We start from the raw sequence: 25,838 nt of genomic DNA, 5'->3' as shown, positions 1-25,838 counted from the left end.
TTGATTAACAAAACCTTTTCCATGACGCTGATAGCAGTGTGATTAGTAGTAATATTAGCACTAGTAGTGTTATTATTAGTAAATGTATTAGTACCAAAGGTAGTAGTGGTAGTAGTAGTAGCTGGAGTAGCAGTAGCTGTAGTAGTAGCATTAGTAGTACTGGCAGTAGCTGTAGTAGTACTGGTAGTAGTAGTAGCAGCATCTGTAGTAGAATTACTAGCACTGGTAGTACCTGTAGTGGTAGTGGTGGTAGTAGCAGGAGTAGTAGTAGTAACTGTAGTAGTATTAGTAGTTTGGTAGTTGGTGTAGTGGTAGTAGTAGTTGCAGTAGTAGCTGTAATAGTATTAGTAGTACTGGTAGTAACTGTAGTAGTAGTATTAGCTGGAGCAGTAGTAGTTATAGTATTAGCTGTAGTAGTATTAGTGGTATTGGTAGTAACTGTAGTAGTAGTATTAGCTGGAGCAGTAGTAGTTATAGTATTAGCTGTAGTAGTATTAGTGGTATTGGTAGTAACTGTAGTAGTAGTATTAGCTGGAGCAGTAGTAGTTATAGTATTAGCTGTAGTGGTATTAGTGGTATTGGTAGTAACTGTAGTAGTAGTATTAGCTGGAGCAGTAGTAGTTATAGTATTAGCTGTAGTAGTATTAGTGGTATTGGTAGTAACTGTAGTAGTATTAGCTGGAGCAGTAGTAGTTATAGTATTAGCTGTAGTGGTATTAGTGGTATTGGTAGTAACTGTAGTAGTATTAGCTGGAGCAGTAGTAGTTATAGTATTAGCTGTAGTGGTATTAGTGGTATTGGTAGTAACTGTAGTAGTATTAGCTGGAGCAGTAGTAGTTATAGTATTAGCTGTAGTGGTATTAGTGGTATTGGTAGTAACTGTAGTAGTAGTATTAGCTGGAGCAGTAGTAGTTATAGTATTAGCTGTAGTGGTATTAGTGGTATTGGTAGTAACTGTAGTAGTAGTATTAGCTGGAGCAGTAGTAGTTATAGTATTAGCTGTAGTAGTATTAGTGGTATTGGTAGTAACTGTAGTAGTATTAGCTGGAGCAGTAGTAGTTATAGTATTAGCTGTAGTGGTATTAGTGGTATTGGTAGTAACTGTAGTAGTAGTATTAGCTGGAGCAGTAGTAGTTATAGTATTAGCTGTAGTGGTATTAGTGGTATTGGTAGTAACTGTAGTAGTAGTATTAGCTGGAGTAGTAGTAGTTATAGTATTAGCTGTAGTAGTATTAGTGGTATTGGTAGTAACTGTAGTAGTATTAGCTGGAGCAGTAGTAGTTATAGTATTAGCTGTAGTGGTATTAGTGGTATTGGTAGTAACTGTAGTAGTATTAGCTGGAGCAGTAGTAGTTATAGTATTAGCTGTAGTGGTATTAGTGGTATTGGTAGTAACTGTAGTAGTATTAGCTGGAGCAGTAGTAGTTATAGTATTAGCTGTAGTGGTATTAGTGGTATTGGTAGTAACTGTAGTAGTAGTATTAGCTGGAGCAGTAGTAGTTATAGTATTAGCTGTAGTGGTATTAGTGGTATTGGTAGTAACTGTAGTAGTAGTATTAGCTGGAGCAGTAGTAGTTATAGTATTAGCTGTAGTAGTATTAGTGGTATTGGTAGTAACTGTAGTAGTATTAGCTGGAGCAGTAGTAGTTATAGTATTAGCTGTAGTGGTATTAGTGGTATTGGTAGTAACTGTAGTAGTAGTATTAGCTGGAGCAGTAGTAGTTATAGTATTAGCTGTAGTGGTATTAGTGGTATTGGTAGTAACTGTAGTAGTAGTATTAGCTGGAGCAGTAGTAGTTATAGTATTAGCTGTAGTAGTATTAGTGGTATTGGTAGTAACTGTAGTAGTATTAGCTGGAGCAGTAGTAGTTATAGTATTAGCTGTAGTGGTATTAGTGGTATTGGTAGTAACTGTAGTAGTATTAGCTGGAGCAGTAGTAGTTATAGTATTAGCTGTAGTGGTATTAGTGGTATTGGTAGTAACTGTAGTAGTAGTATTAGCTGGAGCAGTAGTAGTTATAGTATTAGCTGTAGTAGTATTAGTGGTACTGGTAGTAGCAGTAGTGTTAGTCGTGGTAGTAGTAGAATAGTAGTAGTAGTAGCTGTAGTAGTATTAGTAGTACTGGCAGTAACTGTAGTAGTACTAGTAGTAGTAGTAGTACCTGTAGTAGTAGCAGCATCTGTAGTATAATTAGTAGTACTGGTAGTACCTGTAGTGATAGTGGTGGTAGTAGCAGTAGTAGTAGTAGTAGTAGCTGTAGTAGTATTAGTAGTATTGGTAGTTGGTGTAGTGGTAGTAGTAGTAGCAGTAGTAGCTGTAATAGTATTAGTAGTACTGGTACTAACTGTAATAGTAGTAGTAGTAGTAGTAGTAGTAGCTGGAGCAGTAGTAGTTGTAGTATTAGCTGTAGTAGTATTAGTGGTACTGGTAGTAGTTGTAGTAGCTGTAGTAGCAGTAGCAGCTGTAATAGTAATAATTTAATAATTTTTTTATTTGATCTGGCAGAGCTAAAGCCAGTAGGCCTTCTCCTCTTCCCAGCCAGACTCTAATTCTAATTGAATAATTGAATACATGATGAGAGAGAGATGGAACGGAGAAAAATTCTCTCCGGCGCCGGGATTTGAACCCGGGTTTTCAGCTCTCCGTGCTGCTGCTTTTACCACTAAGCCACGCCGGATACAATCCAGGCACCGTTGAGAATCGTCTCAGATTAAGCTCCATCTCTTGGGTTCCCTCTAGTGGCCGCCCTCTGCACTACGTCATAGATGTCTATGCACGCAGGACCGAAGTCCATACATGTGTAGAGGTGCACTCAGATGAGTGACTGGTTGGCCGGGGTCCGACGGTATGGGCGCCGTCTTTAAATCACAAAGTGATTTATTACGCATATCGTATTTATTTTTATGTACCGAAGTACATATGATATTTCCATGCAGATATTCTGCTTTCTCCGTTCCATCTCTCTCTCATCATCTGAGAAAGCAGAATATCTGCATGGAAATATCATATGTACTTCGGTACATCAAAATAAATATGATATGCGTAATAAATCACTTTGTGATTTAAAGACGGCGCCCATACCGTCGGACCCCGGCCAACCAGTCACTCATCTGAGTGCACCTCTACACATGTATGGACTTCGGTCCTGCGTGCATAGACATCTATGACGTAGTGCAGAGGGCGGCCACTAGAGGGAACCCAAGAGATGGAGCTTAATCTGAGACGATTCTCAACGGTGCCTGGATTGTATCCGGCGTGGCTTAGTGGTAAAAGCAGCAGCACGGAGAGCTGAAAACCCGGGTTCAAATCCCGGCGCCGGAGAGAATTTTTCTCCGTTCCATCTCTCTCTCATCATCTGAGAAAGCAGAATATCTGCATGGAAATATCATATGTACTTCGGTACATCAAAATAAATAATTGAATACAGCTGGCTACATAGTAGTAGCAGTAGTAGGAGTAGTAGAAATAGTAGCAGCAGTAGCATCTGTAGTAGTAGTAGTAGTAGCAGTAGCATCTGTAGTAGTAGGAGCAATAGCATCTGGAGTATTAATATTAGTAGTAGTAGTAGTAGTAGTAGTAATAGTAGTAGTTGTTGTAGCTGTGGGTAGGATTAGTAGTACTGGTAGTAGCTGTAGTAGTAGTAGTAGTAGTAGTAGTAATAGTAGTAGTAGGAGCAATATCATCTGCAGTGTTAGTAATAGTAGTAGTTGTTGTTATTGTTGTTGTAGCTGTAGTAGTATTAGTAGTACTGGTAGTAGCTGTAGTAGTAGTAGTATTAGCAGCAGTAGTAGTAGTATTAGTTGTTGTTGTTGTTGTAGCTGTAGTAATATTAGTAGTACTGGTAGTAGTAGCAGTAGTAGTAGTAGTAGTAGTAGTAGTTGTAGCTGTAGTATTATTAGTAGTACTGATAATAGTAGTAGTAGTAGTTGTTGTAGCTGTAGTAGTATTAGTAGTACTGGTAGTAGCTGTAGTAGTAGTAGTAGTAGTAGTAGTAGTAGTAGTAGTAGTAGTAGTAGTAAGTTTGACCTGGGTACTTTATTTATCTTCGAAATTGAGCACGAGTGGGAAATGGCGTACGAATTTTATCTTAAGCGCTCTACCAGTTTCCAGGTTCTCTCGATTTATCTGAATCTAGGACCTGGGATCATCAGTTTCACGTACTTATCGGATAAAGCTATTCTTAGAATTTCATCATCCATTGAAATCAATAGCCTGGCCAGGATTTGAACTCGCGAATGTGGGATAAAACTATCAGCACATCAGTCGCAAGAACACCCGTGACGAATTCCCGGTATTTGTTTTGCTGGTTTAAGAATGCCAGGTGATGCGCTATCTTCTGCTGTAATAAGGTTTCCAATACTATGAGTTTGTAATTTCAGTGTTACAATATCTTTCAAAGTTGCAAGGCAGAGCTGTCCGTTAATCGCCACTGTAACTGTGTGTCCAGCGTTAATTTATTCAATAAAATACGTGCTATGACGTTATAACACACCAAACAGTAGCTTTCACATCATGTAGTCTTTGTTGAACAAGAGCGAGTGCAGAGACAAAATCATTAGCTACTTCCAGGAATACATTTGCGAGTAAAACAGAATAACCCACACATGTAGCTTCAATAACTTTGATCTGCTACATTTGCAAAATAAATACACTCAAAACAAATGCAGTGAAAACACTCTAAACAAGTACCATGTTCTTAATCCCCATCCTTTTCTGAATGAAAAAGCGTTTCTATTTTCATATAAACCATAATAATGAAAATTTGAAGTAGTTCAAAACATTCTTTCTTTTAATGGGAAATGTACAGTGACATCATTTTATTTTTACTTCAATTTTTATTGTACCTGAGATTTTAATGTACTTCACTCCCACCCCTTCTACTAATGAAGTTCAACTGTCCTCCACACAGATCCAATACAGCATATACAGTCATAGTAGCCCTACGGTAATAGTAAACAGTACGTTCCAAAAAACGTTCGTGTTTTTCAGCGACGAAAGAGCTTTCAATATTGCGTCATTTTCCATTTGCCTTCGTCGCATCCCGGTTTCCCCCACCTACTTCTATTCGCCTCTCTGTAAATGCTAGTGGCTCGGCTGTCTTAGCTCTTTTCCTGAGAACATTAATTTCTGTGAGGAATTGGACGTGTATGTAATATTATACCGATACAATTGTTTAAAATAACTTAAATAAAAGGGCCTCGTTAAGTAATTAATTGTCACGCGATTTCCTCCCTTTCTACGATGCTTAAAGAAATTTAATCTTTATTTATAGCTTTGAAGGATATTAGTTTAAAATTAACGTAACCACTTGGACGGACAGTAGATAGCATGTCTGAGTAATTTTATCTTTTCGGATCGGGCAGAAGTGAAGATTGAATTTACAGTACGTAAGGTCTCTTTTATAGGGTAGGTATATAATTATTTCAACATGAGTTACTGATATGAAGTAGGAACCTGGTAATTGGAATTACGTACAATACTCTATAGTGCGATAATATGCACATTAGAACTGAAGCCTGTATCGAAATGAACGGCCACCATTTTCAAAAATGTATTTAAATATCCATATTATGATTATTTTTCAATTTAACTTCATTCTCTACAGTGTACGCTAATGTGCTATAGACAGTATAATATACACTGCATAATTAATACGTCTGCATGGAAAGCTCAGTTCGTGAGTAAAAACACTCACTGTTAATACTGTACTGTATTTTGATTAAACAAAATCCTAATGAAAATTATCAAACTCAAAATCGCTGTATTTCCTAGTTTACGTAAATGGATGAACTACTTTTCTTCCCTCCTATACCTAGTAAAGTGATTTGGTTATGTATTACGCCAGTATCATCGAACTCCAGTCGTGGAAGGGGTAGCAAACTGTGTTTCCGGTTCTTAATCGTTGATCCAAAGGTATAGTCAGGTTAATATTAGAAATGTTGGTAAAAATAAAATGATGTCCCTGTACATCACCCAGAGTACATACGAATACTTATTGTTAGTTTAATTTTAAATTTGTAAAGAATGATGTAAATTTTCTAGGAATCTGTAAATGCACCATCGGTATCTGTGAAAATTTGGAAGTTTTGCATGCATTTGATCGCTCAGCAGATCCTTTGATAGTTAATATTTACTATTTAGTATTTATTCATTGCTACATACAATACAAAATTAATACATATTATTGACGTAGCACACACCCGTTTCAGCAAGCTCGTGTCTGGGGGCGGTTCCTATAAATAGCTATTTTGTAATAAATGGAACGTAACAGAGTTTCAATAAATTTACAAATCTAATAAAATTATTACAAAACAGGAATAATTACGAAGAGTATTGCATTTTTACCACGTCATACTACTTTTGACCAATAAAACGGTACGAAACGAAGTGTTTCAACTATTCAGGACTGCTTATCATACAATTTTTATCACCTCCCTAGCATTTGTTTCTTTGTTTACCAACTTCGTACTTTAAATAATTGTACGTTTTAATAGTAAATTATGCAACAAGCCTATAATGGTAGTAATTAAAACGCGAGTACGTTTATGAAACGAGCGCAAGCGAGTTTCATAATTTTCATACGAGCGTCTTAATTACCATTATAGTCAAGTTTCATGCGACTTTTTATGCTCGACCATATTTCTAACTTGGAATTATTCATAAATATTCATGTTATTCTTATCTGATTGAGGAGCGGAACTGACCTTGTGCAATAGCTCGTAAATTGTGGGATGTGCGCAGACGCGAAAGTATTGATTTTTTTCCGAGAAAGATGTGCCGACATTGACTTTGATATAATCTAGAGAGTTGTATTTCAATAATTGCATATCCTAGAATAATCGATACTTGCGCTTTCATATTGCTACAATGGTATTTTCTGATTGGTGGAATACCTGAACTTTAATGAATAGGTGTACTTTAATGAATTCCATTAAAGGGCTGCTACCAGGTGTATAATTACTACATTTCGGCATGGTCGAGCATAATAGTACATTACGCAACGAGCCTATAATGGTAGTAATTAAGACGCGAGTTTGTTTGCCTTTGAAACCAGCGCAAGCGTGTTTCAAAATTTTCATATGAGCCTCTTAATTACCATTATAGGCAACTTTCATACGACTTTTTATGCTCGACCATATTTCTAACTTGAAATTATTCATAAGTATTGATGTTATGGTTATGTAAGTGAGGAGTGGAACTGATCTGAATTGTGAGATGTGCGCAGACGCGAAAGTATTGATTTTTTCCGAAACACGAATGTCATTGACCTTGATATAATCTGGAGAATAACATGAACATTAGGCTTGATATAACCTGGAAATTGATTTATAATTGAAAAACGAGATGACAAATTGAATTTATTTGAATATTATTTACAATTAACGCTAATTATTATAGTAACAGAATATAATCTTCTGCGACAGTATTGGATTTCCAGCCTCCGTACTTTTCGCTAATTGTCTTTCGATTGCATATCCGAGAACAATCGATAATTGCGGTTTTATAATGGTACAATCAGTACAAAGGTGATTTCTCATTGGCTGAACAACTGAATTATAATGAATAGGTGTACTTTAATGAGGTACGTTAAAGGGCTGCTACCAGGTGTATAATTACTACATTTCGGCATGGTCGAGCATAAAATAAATAACACTGTACAACATGAAATTTGTCCTTTTTATAGAAATATGTGAATTTGATGTATTTTGTGATGGCAAAAACGAATCTGCAGTTAGTTTTAGTCCGGCACGTATTGTTTCTCCAAAATAAAAAGTTATTTAATGCTAGTGAAATGTTGCACTACTTTCACCTTATGGGATGCAACATGTCACTGAAAGTACACTTTCTTGACAGTCACCTGGCCTTCTTCCCAAAAAAAACCTTGGTGCTGTAAGCGATGAACACGGGGAGAGGTTTCATCAAGAAATATCTACCTTCGAAAAGCGAATCAGTGGAAGGTGGAATTCAGGTATGCTGAATATTGCAGGTCACTCATCAAAGAGACTGCAGAAGCTGCTTACAAACGTAAGCGGTTAAAAAGACATTTTAATTTCTCAATTTTGGCCAAACGAATGTTGCTTTATGTGCTAGTGTAACAAATTTGTGCAAATAAGTGAAGTGCGTGTACCATAAAAATGGTATGTGTTAGAAAATTTTGGTTTTCAGAAATGAAGTCACCACCTCTTATTTAGTTAAAATTACATACTTTTATCTAAAGGACAGAAACAAAGTTTAAATTTGTTGTCCAGTGTAATCATACATTTCATTATTAGGAGACATGACAACCACCGCTTCGTAACAAAATTAAAGTATACTCAATATAAACTCACCGATCAGATGCGTATGGAGGGTAGCAGCGAACACCTTGATTCCCCTCGGAGGCACGGCCTGCTGTGTGCAAGCAGAGATGCAGTGCCCCTCGGAAATAACCTCTGGTTGTCCTGGGGGAATTATGTGTCGCCAGTTTGGATCAAGGCCCACAGACAGAACACCAGCATCGTGACGTCTTAGAGATGCAGTGTAGTAAACGCGTATTCCCGAACTGTCTGTTATGTCCGCGTCTTGAGCAGGGTTGTTGTAATGCGTCTCCATCATGAAGTAGCGGGGCCCAGCGTCTGGGTCCAGAGGGTACCCGGCTTCAGGCGGGAAACTGAAACCCTGAAACAATAGAAAAATGTTCAATTTCTAATCTACTGATTTGCAGTAATTTTTTTTTATTTTAGTAGGTTATTTCATGACGCTTTATCAACAGCTTATGTTATTTAGCGTCTGAATGATATGAAGGTGATAATGCCGGTGAAATGAGTCCGGGGCCCAGCACCGAAAGTTACCCAGCATTTGCTCATATTGGGTTGAGGGAAAACCCCGGAAAAAACTCAACCAAGTAACTTGCCCCGACCGGGAATCGAACCCGGGCCACCTGGTTTCGCAGCCAGACGCGCTGACCGTTACTCCTTAGGTGTGGACTTTGGAATAGAAGTGAATAATATTCTAAATAGAAGAGAGTAAGAAGGTGCTATTCTTCGTTCCTTTAGACCAGGCATGTCAATTGATGCCCACAGGAGCAAGCGCGCGCTTTAGAGCCCAGGAGAACCTGAGCGCTTAACAGAGGAAAGGAAAGAGACAGACGAAAGAGGTGGTATATACCGCTTGGTCGAGCTATATTCAGGGATGGCCAGCACTAATTCAATAGATGAAGGGAAGAGAACTTATTAAAACTGTATCCATGTTAAGTTTTAGATTTGTCTGAAAAGTATAAGTGCATTATAAGAATGTAAGTTTTAATTTTAATGCTCATTTTTCACAAGTTTGATTTCTTTATTCAAAAGAAATATTTTCTCAACTTTTCGTATAGAAAAGTAAAATTATCAGGTATAGGCCTATATATTTAGTAGCCTTACAGAATGTTTTTGTAAATCTAATATACCGTATATACGTATTACTGAAGAGAGTGTATTGAAAATTTTGAAAATATTCGCATGGAAATTGTTTTTAAGGAAATGAATTAACAAAGCAACTACTGTTACATCATAAGCAAAAGATACGTGCCCATGTGTTGTAAAAATGTCAGCTTCAGCAGATTTCGAGAAAATAATTTAATATTCTGATGATAGGAAGTTGCTCACAAATATCACCTTAAAAACATAATGCGATAAGAGTTTTGTGTTGTAATATTAGTTACACTTAAAACAGATACAGTACCTAGGTAACTTTGCTTTGTACTGTAATATTGTTTTGATTAGTTTATTGATTACTTATGTAAGGCTAAGGATACTATCAATATAAATTCCAACTTATCATGTCATACTCAATCTCTTTCTTTGGAATATCACTTTCTTTATGAATGATGTGTTTTAGCCACTTAATGCAGTATAATATTATACTATGGAATTTAAGTGAATATTCCTTCTTAACTCTCTATTATGTTATTAAGATTTAAAACACAAGTGCAATATTAAGAAATCAGTGTTCGTACTTTTGTTTTACAGACAATATAGATAATATTAAATAGAAAGGAGTTATATAAAAATAACGACATAAAATTTCACGTTCCGTTTGAAGTTCGTGCACTACTGTTTTCTTAATCCAACAGGTTGCTTATTCATATACACAACCCTTCCTCTTTCCATACTGAGCGCTTGCTGCCCGCGCACGGCTTCAAGGTCAGAAAAAATGCGCTTGCTTTGACATCACTGCTTTAGACGAACTTACAAGAGAGTTTCAAAATCGTTTATTTGGTCAAATCTACGAGCATTGCAGATGAAGCGGACATACACATTATGAACACGTTGTAGTCTCACAGTTAAATACAGTAATTTAGTGATATCAAGAAAAGTGTAATTCCTTTTCACATATTATAGGCTAAGAGGATATAACAGACAGAACTATTTCAAGAATTACACTCTTCTATAGTAGCAACTCGGTCCTGCTGATGTTGCTCTACGTGTAATGTCTTGGTTTTGTTCCCCTCTTTATATTAAATTAAATTAAATTAAATTTATTTTATTTATTTAATACTTTACACTTGAGCTACATTAGGCATTGCAGCCCGAAAGAGCAGAAGCTCGTGCTCGGGCGCAGTTCAGATCAGTTATACAAAATATATCACAAAATTAAGAGAGTTCATTGAGCACAATAACATTAATAAATGATAAAATACATACAGCATATAATAATAGGGTCTATATACAAATAGAACATAGAAAAGTACACAAATAAAATATATCAATTTTTAACACAATTACCTTAAATCTATGTGTGTTAAGTGTACTTAGCTCAAGGTAAGCTCTAATTAATGCATTACATATTTTGGGTCCAAAATTTCTGCTGTGTTTTAATCCAGCAGTTATGTGGCTTTTGGGAGTATTTAGAAAGAAACTGTAGTTTTGTCTCGTATGGTGTTCCTGAAGATCAGATTTAAATTTATTGTGGTTTTTATGGAAGTAAATCAGCAATGTTTGTTTATAAATTTGTTCTAGATTTGATATACCAAATTCCTGAAAAATTAATTTTGTTGGGTAATCAAAAGGTTTGTATAGACAAATTTTTATAATTATTTTTTGGAGCAAATTTAAAGGATGGAGAGTCGATTTTGCCATTCCTCCCCAACCTAAAATACCGTACTGAATTATTGATTGAAACAGAGCTAAGTACACAGTACGCAGAACATAAACAGGTAAATAAGAGCATAAAATGGAAAATTTGTGGATTGTTTTACGCAATCTGTTACACAGGAAAGAGATATGCTTGTCCCATTTTAAATGTTGGTCAATAATAATGCCTAAATATTTAACTTGTCAGGATATACTCAAAGCGTTACATGAGCAAGTAGGTAGGTTACAATCATGTATTGTTGTACTTTATTATTATTCATTTTTAGTTGCTCCAGGCCATGTGATGTTAATGAAAATGGTATTAATTTTGTTTTAGAAACGTTCAAAGAAAGTAAGTGAGCATCCAGCCATTCTTTAATAATGTTAATACCACTATTAGAATTTTGATAAGTTTCATTCCAACTCGAACCGCTAAATATAACCACAGTATCATCAGCATAAGAATACAGAGTACCAGAATATTTCTCAATGTCAATTTTAAGTAAATCGTTGATAAATATTAAAAACAAAACAGGACCTAAAATCGTCCCCTGAGGTACACCTATATATCAATGTTACGTGATTCACTAAGGTGATCATTTATTTTAGTTGCTTGAGTTCTGTTACTTAAGCAAGGCTATCCCTTTCTTCGACCCTTTTCTTTCAAAATGTCTAAGTTCTTTCAATGAAACAATTATTTGATTCGGACAAATGACCAATCTCCTTCGAGATTATCATTAAATAAGTCCAATTTGACCTATATCTCTGGTCTACGAGTTATACGATTTCAAGAAGCCCAATTTTATATCTCTAAAACTTGACGACCTATTTTCTTACAGTTAAAATTCCGTTCAAACGAATATTCTCAAATTTTAGAAATGAATCCATTGTATGCAAGACAAGAATACGAGTTTTTATTAACGTAAATATCAGCCAATTTGCACGCTTTACAAAGGCAGGCTGAGTTATTTTTACAGTGGCTACGTTGGCGCTACCGCTTTTGTGTTCATGTTGCAAGACAGGGAATCCGTGAATTAAAATGGAGAATAAAGTATTCCGGGCGACGTCTCAAGATGTGTCCGTTATAATTACTTGCATGTTACGAAATACTCAACAACTTCTGAGTAACATTTTGACACATTTCAGCTTCAATTACAGTATAAAGAAGTATTACTGTATTTCCACACTCCACATGCAACGTAAAACACGAAGGCAAGAAATATTTCCGTTCTTTTAAAACGAACCTATAAATAAAACGTTAGTTAAACATCAATGCTGAAATTGGAAATGAAATCACAAACTGTGACGGAATTTACGTCCTCCAATTAGAGTTCCGCGCGTAATCTTTCCATCAGCGCACGAACACAGCGGAGGCATTTTCTCTGAATCGGTCAAAACTGATCTTGTCAATTCTCCCACGGACGTTGTCATTTCGATATGTAATTCTCCGGGCTTATAAGCCATCACGTTCTGAACAAACAAATGACCTTTACCTGTCATAGCTTTCGGTTTTGCATTGAAGCCATCAACTATCATCGGATTTTGAATTGCCTCTTTCTGACACGAGAGTTTTTTGAACAGAATCATAGGCCCAGCTCTGTCTCTAGAGGGTTGTTCCGAAATAATTGTGATTGGCTTGTTGAGGGCAAAATTGTTACAAGACATTTTGATTACACATCGTTATCACGGGAATCAATTTTAAAAATGGATTCCTTTTTATTCAAATCATATTCTGTTGCACCACTTTGATCTACATGCACAAAGCAATCGATAGCCTACATTTACTGTAGTACAGAATCAAACTATAAATTGGAATATTATGCTTTCTATTACGGAAGAACCGACATTTCAGAAGTACTGTATATTATGCGCCAAACAATATATAAATTAAGGGGATTCGGTAGTCTGAATGCATGGCTCTTGTGTATGAGTTAAATTAATGAAGACATTTTGCTATTACACTTCAACTTTTGAATCTATCAATTTACAATTTTCAGAGCATACACACAATAATTGCAGGTATATTTCGGTTTTTAAATTATCTTTCTATTTTATATACTTGATTTTATAAAAAAAAGTTAAACCTGAAAAATATTAATTACATGAATACTCTAGGTACATTTTTCTCAGACATTATTGAGGCTAGGAAGCTGAAATTTTGCATACTACTATTTCATATAGTGGTGACGACGCATGGCTACTTTCTCAAAGTTATCAATATTATTATGGATTTTACAGCCAGAAATATATGAAAAAATGTGAAAAATTTTAAATAATATTTTCAGGATGAAAAATATATTTTTTTTTCTATTGAACCAATATTCATAAAGTGATGAAAGTGGCGGTACATATAGTCAACTGCATTAGAAATAAGCATGAATTTTTAGGGACCTGTAGTGCAAAGGGTTTCGAAGAAAAATGTTCCTAAAGTATCCATCTTTTTAACTTATATTTAATTAATATTTTTCATGTTTAAAAGTGTTTATAAAATTAAGTATATGAGTTCGAAAGGTAATCTAAAAACGAAAATATATCTGCAAATATTGTGTGTATGCTGTAAAAATTGTAAATTGATAGATTCAAAAGTTGAACAGTAATGGCAAAATTTCTTCAATCATACACAACAGCCTTACGCGCAGACTACCCAGTCCTCTTAAGTAGAGATGTATCAAACAGGAAACATTCTGGTAGCGCATACGTATGTTTACCCAACCCCCACTCCTCGCAACCCTACTCTAAACTATACACACATGTGCACAATGTTATCAGCTACCTTTCTATTGCTACTATAGATCTATGATCACGTAGTCTTAGATACAGAGTGACATCTCCTTGGCAAGAGTCGAGCTTCGAACAGCGCCTGGTTCACACGAAGAAAAATCTGTCATATTTATAACCACTGAGCTAGAGGTTTTTTATATTAAATCTAATTTACCCTTTGTATGTATCTTTGTTATAAATTATTTATAACGCTTGAGGTATAAAGAGACAGAAACAAAACAAACAAAAAGGGGGCAAAAGAATGGAATTTTGAAATCGTAACCTCTTGTTCACTCCGCAGGCACGTTCCCCTGGAGCATGGGTGCGAGGGAACAGTATCAGTTGAAACATTAACTACCTAATATTAATGGAATTCTGCCGCTGCATAAGAAATTCGTTCGCATGTAAACCTAACCTCTAACAAAATTCTAACAAAAACCACCGAAGTCTTTCTAAAGGAATTAGCTTATGGCAGGCGGTAATTTTTTTTTTTTTTTAAGATCATACATGCCCTTTTGTATTTTGCTTTTATAATAGTATTGACGGTACTACATCTAGCCTTCGTCACAAATTTCTCGTTTTATTCCCATTGTTTACCTTGTATTCCCTATTTTCTTCTTCTATTCGCCTTGGTTTTACTGTATTCCCATTCTTCTCATTGTATTCTCCTTGCTCTCCTTGTATTCCCCTTGCTGGTTTTGTATTTCCTTTCTTCTCCTTATATTCCCTTTGTTCTCCTTGTATTTCCCCTATTAGCTTTGTATTTCCCTTGCTTTCCTTGTATTACCCTTGTACTCCGTTTATTTCCATAGTTTCCCTTGTATTACATTTGTTTTACTTGTATTCCCATTTTTCTCCTTGTATTCCCATTTCTCTCCTTGTATTCGCCTTGTCCTCATTTAATTTGCCTTACATTTCCCTTGTCCTCCTTTTTTCCCCTTGTTTTTGTTTTCCATTTTTCTCCTTGTATTCGCCTTGTTCTCATTGTATTTGCCTTACATTTCCCTTGTTCTCCTTGTTTTCCCCTTTTTCGTTTTTTTCCTTGTATTCTCCCTATTAGCTTTGTATTTTTCTTGCTTTTCTAGCATTACCCGTGTTCTTGTATTTCCATAGTTCCCCTTGTAATACATTTGTTTTGCTTGTATTCCCATTTTTCTCCTTGTATTCCCATTTTCTCCTTGTATTCGCCTTGTCCTCATTTAATTTGCCTTACATTTCCCTTGTCCTCCTTTTTTCCCCTTGTTTTTGTTTTCCATTTTTCTCCTTGTATTCGCCTTGTTCTCATTGTATTTGCCTTACATTTCCCTTGTTCTCCTTGTTTTCCCCTTTTTCGTTTTTTTCCTTGTATTCTCCCTTAGCTTTGTATTTTTCTTGCTTTTCTTGCATTACCCGTGTTCTCCTTGTATTTCCATAGTTCCACTTGTATTACATTTGTTTTGCTTGTATTCCCATTTTTCTCCTTGTTTTCCCATTTTTCTCCTTGTATTCGCCTTGTCTTCATTTAATTTGCCTTACATTTCCCTTGTCCTCCTTCTTTTCCCCTTGTTTTTGTTTTCCATTTTTCTCCTTGTATTCGCCTTGTTCTCATTGTATTTGCTTTACATTTCCCTTGTTCTCCTTGTTTTCCCCTTTTTCGGTTTTTTCCTTGTATTCTCCCTATTAGCTTTGTATTTTTCTTGCTTTTCTTGCATTACCCGTGTTCTCCTTGTATTTCCATAGTTCCCCTTGTATTACATTTGTTTTGCTTGTATTCCCATTTTTCTCCTTGTATTCCCATTTTTCTCCTTGTATTCGCCTTGTCCTCATTTAATTTGCCTTACATTTCCCTTGTCCTTTTTCTTTTCCCCTTGTTTTTGTTTTCCATTTTTCTCCTTGTATTCGCCTTGTTCTCGTTGTATTTGCCTTACATTTCTCTTGTTCTCCTTGTTTTCCCCTTTTTCGTTTTTTTCCTTGTATTCTCCCTATTAGCTTTGTATTTTTCTTGCTTTTCTTGCATTACCCGTGTTCTCCTTGTATTTCCATAGTTCCCCTTGTATTACATTTGTTTTGCTTGTATTCCCATTTTTCTCCTTGTATTCCCATTTTTCTCCTTGTATTCGCCTTGTCTTCATTTAATTTGCCTTACATTTCCCTTGTCCTCCTTCTTTTCCCCTTGTTTTTGTTTTCCATTTTTCTCCTTGTATTCGCCTTGTTCTCATTGTATTTGCTTTTCATTTCCCTTGTTCTCCTTGTTTTCCCCTTTTTCGGTTTTTTCCTTGTATTCTCCCTATTAGCTTTGTATTTTTCTTGCTTTTCTTGCATTACCCGTGTTCTCCTTGTATTTCCATAGTTCCCCTTGTATTACATTTGTTTTGCTTGTATTCCCATTTTTCTCCTTGTATTCCCATTTTTCTCCTTGTATTCGCCTTGTCCTCATTTAATTTGCCTTACATTTCCCTTGTCCTTTTTCTTTTCCCCTTGTTTTTGTTTTCCATTTTTCTCCTTGTATTCGCCTTGTTCTCGTTGTATTTGCCTTACATTTCTCTTGTTCTCCTTGTTTTCCCCTTTTTCGTTTTTTTCCTTGTATTCTCCCTATTAGCTTTGTATTTTTCTTGCTTTTCTTGCATTACCCGTGTTCTCCTTGTATTTCCATAGTTCCCCTTGTATTACATTTGTTTTGCTTGTATTCCCATTTTTCTCATTGTATTCCCATTTTTCTCCTTGTATTCGCCTTGTCCTCATTTAATTTGCCTTACATTTCCCTTGTCCTCCTTCTTTTCCCCTTGTTTTTGTTTTCCATTTTTCTCCTTGTATTCGCCTTGTTCTCGTTGTATTTGCCTTACATTTCTCTTGTTCTCCTTGTTTTCCCCTTTTTCGTTTTTTTCCTTGTATTCTCCCTATTAGCTTTGTATTTTTCTTGCTTTACTTGCATTACCCGTGTTCTCCTTGTATTTCCATAGTTCCCCTTGTATTACATTTGTTTTGCTTGTATTCCCATTTTTCTCCTTGTATTCCCATTTTCTCCTTGTATTCGCCTTGTCCTCATTTAATTTGCCTTACATTTCCCTTGTCCTCCTTCTTTTCCCCTTGTTTTTGTTTTCCATTTTCTCCTTGTATTCGCCTTGTTCTCATTGTATTTGCCTTACATTTCCCTTGTTCTCCTTGTTTTCCCCTTTTTCGTTTTTTTCCTTGTATTCTCCCTATTAGCTTTGTATTTTTCTTGCTTTTCTTGCATTACCCGTGTTCTCCTTGTATTTCCATAGTTCCCCTTGTATTACATTTGTTTTGCTTGTATTCCCATTTTTCTCCTTGTATTCCCATTTTCTCCTTGTATTCGCCTTGTCCTCATTTAACTTGCCTTACATTTCCTTTGTTCTCCTTCTTTTCCCCTTGTTTTTGTTTTCCATTTTTCTCCTTGTATTCGTCTTATTCTCATTGTATTTGCCTTACATTTCCCTTGTTCTCCTTGTATTCCCTTTTTCTTTTAGTTCTCAGTTCTCCTTGTATTCGCCTTGTTCTCATTGTATTTGCCTTACATTTCCCTTGTTCTCCTTGCTTTCCCTTTTTTGTTTCTTTTTCATTTTTGCTCCTTGTATTCCCCTTGTTCTCCTTGTATTTCCCTTGTTCTCCTTGTATTCCTCTTGTTCTCCTTGTATTCCCTTTTTCTTTCAGTTCTCAGTTTTCCTTGCATTCGCCTTGTTCTCATTGTATTTGCCTTACATTTCCCTTGTTCTCCTTGTTTTCCCTTTTTGTTTTTTTTTTCATTTTTCTCCTTGTGTTCCCCTTTTTCTCCTTGTATCCCTCTTGTTCTCCTTGTATTCCCTTTTTCTTTCAGTTCTCAGTTTTCCTTGCATTCGCCTTTTTCTCATTGTATTTGCCTTACATTTCCCTTGTTCTCCTTGTTTTCCCTTTTTGTTTTTTTTATTTTTCTCCTTGTGTTCCCCTTTTTCTCCTTGTATCCCTCTTGTTCTCCTTGTATTCCCTTTTTCTTTCAGTTCTCAGTTTTCCTTGCATTCGCCTTGTTCTCATTGTATTTGCCTTACATTTCCCTTGTTCTCCTTGTTTTCCCTTATTGTTTTTTTTTCATTTTTCTCCTTGTGTTCCCCTTGTTCTCCTTGTATCCCTCTTGTTCTCCTTGTATTCCCTTTTTCTTTTAGTTCTCAGTTCTCCTTGTATTCGACTTGTTCTCATTGTATTTGCCTTACATGTCCCTTGTTCTCCTTGTTTTCCCCTTTTTGTTTTTTTCATTTTTCTCCTTGTGTTCCCCTTGTTCTCCTTGTATTCCTCTTGTTCTCATTGTATTCCCTTTTTTTCTTTTAGTTCTCAGTTCTCCTTGTATTACCCTTGTTCTCGCTATTCTCGCCATGTTCTCCTTGTATTCGCCTTATGCCCTTTGTGTTCCCATTGTTCTCCATGTATTTCCATTGTTCTCATTACATTCCCTTGTTCTTGTATTCCCCTAGTTGTTCTTGCTTTCACCTTGTTCTCCTTCTATTCTCCTTGTTCGTATTGTATTCTTCTTATCTCCCTTGTATTCTCTCGTTCACCTTGTATTTCCATTGTTCTCGTTTGTATTCACCTTGTTTTCCTTTTATTTCCCATTTCTCCTTGTATTCCTATTGACCACTATTTGTATTTCCCTTGTTCTTCTTGTATTCCCATTGCCCACTCCTCTCCTTGTATACCCCCTGCGCTCTTTGTATTTCTCTTTTCTCATTGCGTTTCCCTTGTTCCCTTGTATTCCCCTTCTTTTCCTTGTATATTCTATATCTCTCATATAGTTTATTGTTCACGACTGCTTCCTGTAGGCAGATTTATCTGTGCATGACGTCACACGCTTGCAATTGATAAGGTTATTGCATCATTCTATCAGCATGACAGTTGCGTAATCGAAACATAAATGGTCTTAATTCCTGAATGTATTGCATCTTTGTAAAGTAACATTTATTAATATATTTACATGCAATCTGCAGGCGGTTGAGAATCTGTAAAATTAAAAATTGAATTTTTTTTGTTATTGTTCAAACAATATACAATTTTATTTCAGGAATAAAAGAAACATAATTTTTGGATAGTTCAGCCTTTATCCTTCTATTTAAATACATACTCCTATGTACTGTATACTGCACAGGTATTAAGATATTAGCATCAAAAGACGGAGTTCTGACGGTAATAAGCGAAAATCCACGCGTTTCATCCTAATAGCCTTCGAATAATCATTATTCAACGTAAAATGATTTAAAAAGGTGACACAGTCTTAACATGATCTTATTTCGGACACTAAACTTATAACAGTACATTATGCAACGAGCCTATAATGGTAGTAATTAAGACGCGAGTTCCATTAATTTTCATACGAGCGTCTTAATTACCATTATAGTCAAGTTTCATACGACTTTTTATGCTCGACCATATTTCTAACTTGAAATTATTCATAAGTATTCATATTATTCTTATCTGACTTGGGAGCGGAAGTGACCTTGTGCAATATCTCGTAAATTGTAAGATGTGCGGAGACGCGAAAGTATTGATTTTTTCCGAGGAACAAATGTCATTGACCTTGATATAATCTAGAGAGTAAAATGAACATTAATCTTGATATAACCTGGAAATTGATTTAGACATTGAAAAACGAGATGACAAATTGAATTTATTTGAATATTATTTGCAATTAACGCTAATTATTATAGTAACAGAACATAACCAGCCTCCGTGACGTTTCGCTAGTCGTCTTTCGATTGCATATCCGAGAATAATCGATACTTGCGCTTTCATATTGCTACAATGGTGCTTTCTGATTGGTGGAAAACCTGAGCTTTAATGAATAGGTGTACTTTAATAAGGTCTATTATAGGGCTGCTACCAGGTGTATAATTACTACATTTCGGCATGGTCGAGCATAAAGAAAATTACAGCTAAGCTGACATGGTACATTTAAATTACTGTTTTTTTCTATATAAGAAATCTTAAAGGGAAAGAATATTTTAGCGATAAACAATAATAATGTGTGTATTTAATGCTTACCCACTTCACTTGTGTGATTCTGGTTCCGTATATTGCGGATAGATGGCATGACTACTCATTTTCAATTTGTATACCACTTCGGCGGGCCACGCTCCACATGATGTGTAATTGAAGAGTTAAGTCGTGTACTAGTGTTAGTATATGTGTAAGTAGCCGTGTAAGTGTAGTGTAGGGAATGGGTAAGGATGACGGGTAAAGGAGAAGGGGAAATCCGGTGCCGGCACGTAGCCTACTCCTGTCGAATACCACCAAGGGGGGCGTCATTCCCAGTCCGATGGACGAATCACTCTCGACAGTGATATATGCCTTCTCTTCATATGCACTGCGGAGAGATTTGGGACTTAACCCAAGCATATTGGTGCACAATTTATTGATTAGAAGTTGTGCACCGCCATCTCTCCTAGTCCCGAGGTAGAAATTATACATGAAAATTTCTGACCCCGCCGGAATTGAACCCGGGCAGAGAGCGGACTTCAGTCATAACGTTGCTGTATGAAAATCCATTGATTTTACTTCGTCCAAAGTTCTAATTATTATCACACTACAAGACTCAACCTTCTGAAATTTTATGGGGAAGAAGTAACAAGTTTTGATATGTACAGGATTGAAAGCTATAATCCTAAAACCAACACAGATCTAAAGTTTTTAATTACGAAACTTGGGAAAGAGTAGTAGTTATATAAAGTTGGGAGAGTTCTCAAACAGCTTCAGGTGCATGGACAAACATAGGCCCACATTGTGAAAATCTCTTATTTACAATTAAATTATGTGAAAGTTACAGTACGAGTATCAAAGAAGGAAGCCCACTAAAGGAACTAAAAATTTCTGTATATCTGTGTATATAGTCTATGCATATCGTACATCAGCTTCTTGATCTAGTTTGTGACGCCGGCTCCTAACCCGGAGATTTCGGGTTCGATTTCCGACTCTTGTTCCCATTGCTTCCAAAAGTTTATATTCCCTCATTTAGGCCTACTCAGCGTTGTTGCTACGCGCCGTCACCTTACCAGCGGGGGGAGAGGGGTGGGTAACTCTTATGACGCAAAGGGTATCCTCATTTTTGTTCCTTAGTTTGCCGCTTTGTGGGCGGAGAGCGCTAGCTGTGTTCCAAAGGTAATTATAGTAAGAAACTGATTATAAATGTTGCCAATGTGACTATTTTAAACAGATATTATAAGTAGCCATTATATACAGAATTTGTCACTTTTATGACACTGATATCAATACTGAAGTGTAAAATCGTCTCTTTTTAAAGTCGATTCACAATTCCAGTCGGAGAAAAAGTAGCCATATTAGCGAAATTTGTGCACTTGGTCATTATTGTATTGTATTGTATTTATTAACATTCCAAGGTATTCATACATTGTTTCACAGCTACAATATGAAACAAGTCAAAGAAACTTAATACTACTATAAAGTCTTAATTTATAGTCGCAGTCCAGTTGAAATATATACAGAAGAGTTTTACAATATAGTCTCCTAGTACAACACGAAGTTTTAATATCAATTTCACGAAGGATTGTTAAGTGACATGAATTCACCTACAGAATAGAAGGAGTGAGAAATAAGGTACTTCTTTAATTTGGCCCTAAATAATCTTATGCTTTGGGTTTCATTTTTTATATCGATAGGGAGACTATTAAACATTTTTACTACCATATAAGGCACTCCTTTTTGGTAGCATGATAGACTTGCCGATGGACTATGAAAGTCATTTTTGACGCGTATTTATGCTCTGAACTGTTCAATTAGTTACAAAGTTTTTACGATTACATACGAAGAAGATTATTAATGAAAAAATATACTGACAAGTCAATGGCATTATTTGTAGTTTTTTTTTATATAGTCCTACACGATTCCCTATATTTTGCACCTACTACATTATTCTAATTACTCTTTTTTGTAGTAGGAATATACTGTTACTATCTGTGGAATTTCCCCAGAATATTATTCCAAAACTCATTACCGAGTGGAAGTATGCAAAGTATATTCTTTTTAAGGTATTTATATTTACCATCTTTTGGATAGATTTAATAGCAAAACATGCTGAATTTAGTTTGAGAGTAATTTCTTTAATATGATTTTTCCAATTTAATACATTATCGATTTTTAAGCCAAGAAATTCGGTTGTTGTTGTGTTTCTAATAGGGGCCTATTGTTAATTATTGCATTTGATATTTGCGAGGTTGAATTTGGACAGGATTTAAATTGAATTATGTTAGTTTTGTTACAATTTAATAGTTATTTGACGTTGGAAATCCTGTTACGATTGATTATAATAAACACAAGACGTCGTGAACAGATCGGGTAGAAGTAGGAATGTGTCTATAGACTAGATTACAACATAATTAACTCAATTGTACGTACAGTGAAACTTGCCTTTGCGGTCACTTCATTTAAACGGCCACCTGGCCAAAAGGCCAATTTTCTCTGGAACCAATTGGATTTTCCATAAAATCAATACAAATTGTCTCTTTATTTAGCGGCCACCTCATGCTTCGGCCAGCGGCCGGGGTCTGTTTGCATTGGAACCTGACTATAACAGTCACTGTCCAACAATTTTTTTTTTTCGCGGATACTCTCTGACCTATTTTTTCGATGGTTAGAGGATAGGGGACAATAGCTAAGTGTACAACAGTACACCCTCCATATCTTGGGGTTAGTTGGTTACTGTTTTATGACTCTTTTGTCACTTTCCACTCCGACCCTGCACAGCTGTAAATTCTTACTCGTTTTTAAAGGAATGAAACACGTACGTTTTCTATCGAAAATGTCACACTTTGTTTTAGGTCAGTAGTTAACCATTCGAATTTTTTTTTTAATTTTTTTTCTTCCTCTTTTTCTATTTGGACCAGCTTTTACGAATTTCTCTTCTTTTCATTCAATTGATTTTGAGGAACTGTGACGTTAGTTTTAGAGAGAAATCATGTCTAACAATAAATGTAGAGTGGTATTAAGTTTAGAGGTGAGACGAAAAATGATTTAAGAAAGTGAGAAAGGAACATCTGCGAGAAAAATTGCAGAAATATTCAAATGTAGGACAAAATACACGGTATAATTAAGATGAAATATTAAAACAATGGGAGGAAAATATGTATGGTGACCAAAAAAAGAAGAGAGAATCTGTGTTTAGTAATATGAATGATTTCGTTTACGAATGGTTCAAGTGTGCGAGGGCGAAGAAATTGAGTTTTGAAAAGGCTAGTTGCAAGAATGGAAGAGGCTGACATTAATATGCACGATTGTTGTACGCGCACAGTACTAAAAAGTCAGTGAAATTCAGTACTTTCATGCTGATTCATAAAAAACCACAACCTTAATCAAGCGGCCACCTGATAAAACGGCCATTTTACAAGGTACCTTCAGATGGCAGCTTTAGACAGGTTTCACTGTAATTGTACAATATCTCAAAATTGTGACTGTCCAGGTTTAACCAATTCTATTAAAGTTAAATATTTAGGAATAGGCATGGTACGATACAGTAGATATGCTATGTTAAGTTATGATATGATATGGAATAGTACAGTAGATACGGGATCGTACGGACATGGTATGGTACAATAGGGATGGTTTGGTGTAGAACAGTAGGTACTGTAAATTGAATAGTATACTGTATAGGTCAACTGATGAATTGTTTAAGCTTATAAATTGAATTAATCTACTTCATATGAATTGTATAGCTTAACGAAAATAAGTTTGTAAATTGAACTAATTTGATTGTATATGTTTGTATAGTTTGGCTGATGAATTGTATATGTTATTAAAATGATTACTAGTCTGTGTAGCTCTACTGATGAATTGTATATAGACCTACTGTAAATTGAATGGTAATATGTATAGCTCAACTGATGAATTGTTTATGATTATAAATTGAATTAATCTTCTTGATATTAATTGCACAAATTTGTATAGCTTAATGAAAGTATGCTACTTTGTATTGTATATATTTGTATAGTTTTGGCCGATGAATTGTATATGCTTTAAATTGAATAGTAATCTATATAGCTCTACTGATAAATTGTTTGTGTTTGTAATTTGAAGTAGTTTGCATGATATCTATTATCAATTTCTGTATATCACAACTGGTTGAATTGTTTATGCCTTAAATTTAATTAAATTGTTTTGTATTATAATATAGCTCAACTTATGAATGATCGTTTGCGTTTGTAAATTTAATAATCTGATTGGCTATGTATTGTATACTTTTAGTAGAGCCATCGATGTAGCTCAGTCGGCAGACTCGCTGGGCTGCTGTTCCGGAGCTGCGTTCGGGCTTGGGTTGGATCCCCCTTTGGACTTTGGTTTCTTCCGAGGTTTTCCACAGCCGTGGGACTGAAGCCGGATGATCTATGGCGAGTCCTTGGCATCAACACCTTTGATTTGATTACCTGGTTGGGTTTTTCCGAGGTTTCCCCCACCGAAAAGGCAAATGCCGGGTAATATTTTGGCGAATCCTCGGACCTCATTTCATCTCACTACATTTCGCCAAAATGTAAAAAAATTGTACAACATTGTAAAAATTGTAGAAAATTACTAAATTGTAAAACTATAAAAATTTGTAAAAATTGTAATTGTAATATTGTAAAATGTTGACATGTTCCACATCTTAAAGCTTCATTGCTCATGTAAGATCTATGGAATAAAATGAATGAATGAATGAATAAGGTATGGTATGGTGCAGTAGGTATGGCATGAGATGGTAGGCCTACATAGACATGGTACTGTATGATACGTAGGTACGATATAGTGTAATACGCAGGTATGATATGGTGCAGTAGGTATGGTATGGTATTGTATGGTGCAGTAGGTATAGACCGATTATTTAGTCCTGACAACTCAGCGACGCGAAAGAGGGGAAGTAATAGGAGGAGTGGGGAGAGTTCCGGAGTAGAGGTAATGCCGAGCGGTCGGTAAAGGAATGCAGTACAGCTTAATTGTACTGGAAACATACCGCTCTGCCGCACGCATGACATCCGATCACTTCGAAGGCAAGCGAGTGAATAACTCAAACACCCCTTGGAGTAACTAAATGGACTCGCCTGTCTCAGGCACACATCTCCGGCGACTGTCAGGACTAAATAATCGTACTGTATGTCGGGTATCGAATTCTGTTCCTTGTCGTGCAAAGCTCTCAGCTGAGCGAGCTTGAAGAAAAGAAGAGTAAGGGCATATTATGCGTATATAATTTTAATATCGAAGACACGCTGATGGCACTTGTTTATGAATGTGAAGGCGGCTTTACGACTTTCATGTAAACACTCGCCATGTGGGGCCATAATGGAGAAAGGCTTTTCACTTTCCTTAGCGCCGAACTACAGCTGCGTCCCCCTGTTTCACCCCTCCGCCACCCCCCCCCCAACCCAGGAACGAACATGGAATGCTGTGTCAAGACCGGGACAGCCCGCTCTTCTATTTCGGGGATCTTTTGTGAGCTGTGGAATAAAAGAAATGTCCCTACAATTGTTGAGAGGTCTAATAAAAAAAAGGGAAGACTCTCCTACAATTCGCTGTTAGCCTTTTCTTATGTCGTTAGGATTGGATTTTCCGTGGTAGAACACGGAATCGATGAAAAGGGCTTGAAAAGAACGGAAATGACATTTTTCTATAAGACCTGACTGTTAGTTTGTTTGCCCGCCATTTCCTCAATATTCCTCCGACATACCAGAAATCCTTACACTGACGAAATCGCACACAAAACTCCTGGAGAATCTCGTTTATAAGGCAAGATCAATAGGACGGTAATTTAAAAATAATGAAAAAGAAGATCCGACAGTCCTTTGACTCTTGAGTCACAATAGGATGGGTACACGTGTGACGTTATATCAACAGCATATATCTAGTTATTACTTTCCAGCTTTCGTAACGTCCGTCTCACAGTCTGCCTGAATTCTGTGATGTTCCTTTCTTAGAAATCTTGCGACCTCTACTATAGAAATTATGGTTCTGTTGAAAAACATTTTCATTGAAATACACATTCCCAG

At 36.0% G+C, this 25,838-nt stretch overlaps 1 protein-coding gene across 1 annotated transcript in view; it reads right to left on the bottom strand.

Annotated features, from left to right (window-relative positions):
* LOC138707521 (MOXD1 homolog 2-like) overlaps nucleotides 1–25,838 on the bottom strand; it is a 1,036,064-nt gene that overhangs the window by 136,667 nt on the left and 873,559 nt on the right. The window contains exon 7 of the mRNA XM_069837046.1: nucleotides 8,332–8,659. Coding sequence (XP_069693147.1) covers nucleotides 8,332–8,659 — 328 coding nt within the window. The remainder of the gene's footprint in view (nucleotides 1–8,331; nucleotides 8,660–25,838) is intronic.

The sequence above is a fragment of the Periplaneta americana genome, chromosome 10, assembly GCF_040183065.1.
Source record: "Periplaneta americana isolate PAMFEO1 chromosome 10, P.americana_PAMFEO1_priV1, whole genome shotgun sequence".
NCBI lineage: Eukaryota > Metazoa > Arthropoda > Insecta > Blattodea > Blattidae > Periplaneta > Periplaneta americana.
The sequence above is the reverse complement of the archived record's forward strand: the minus strand, read 5'-3'. Positions and strand labels throughout refer to the sequence as shown.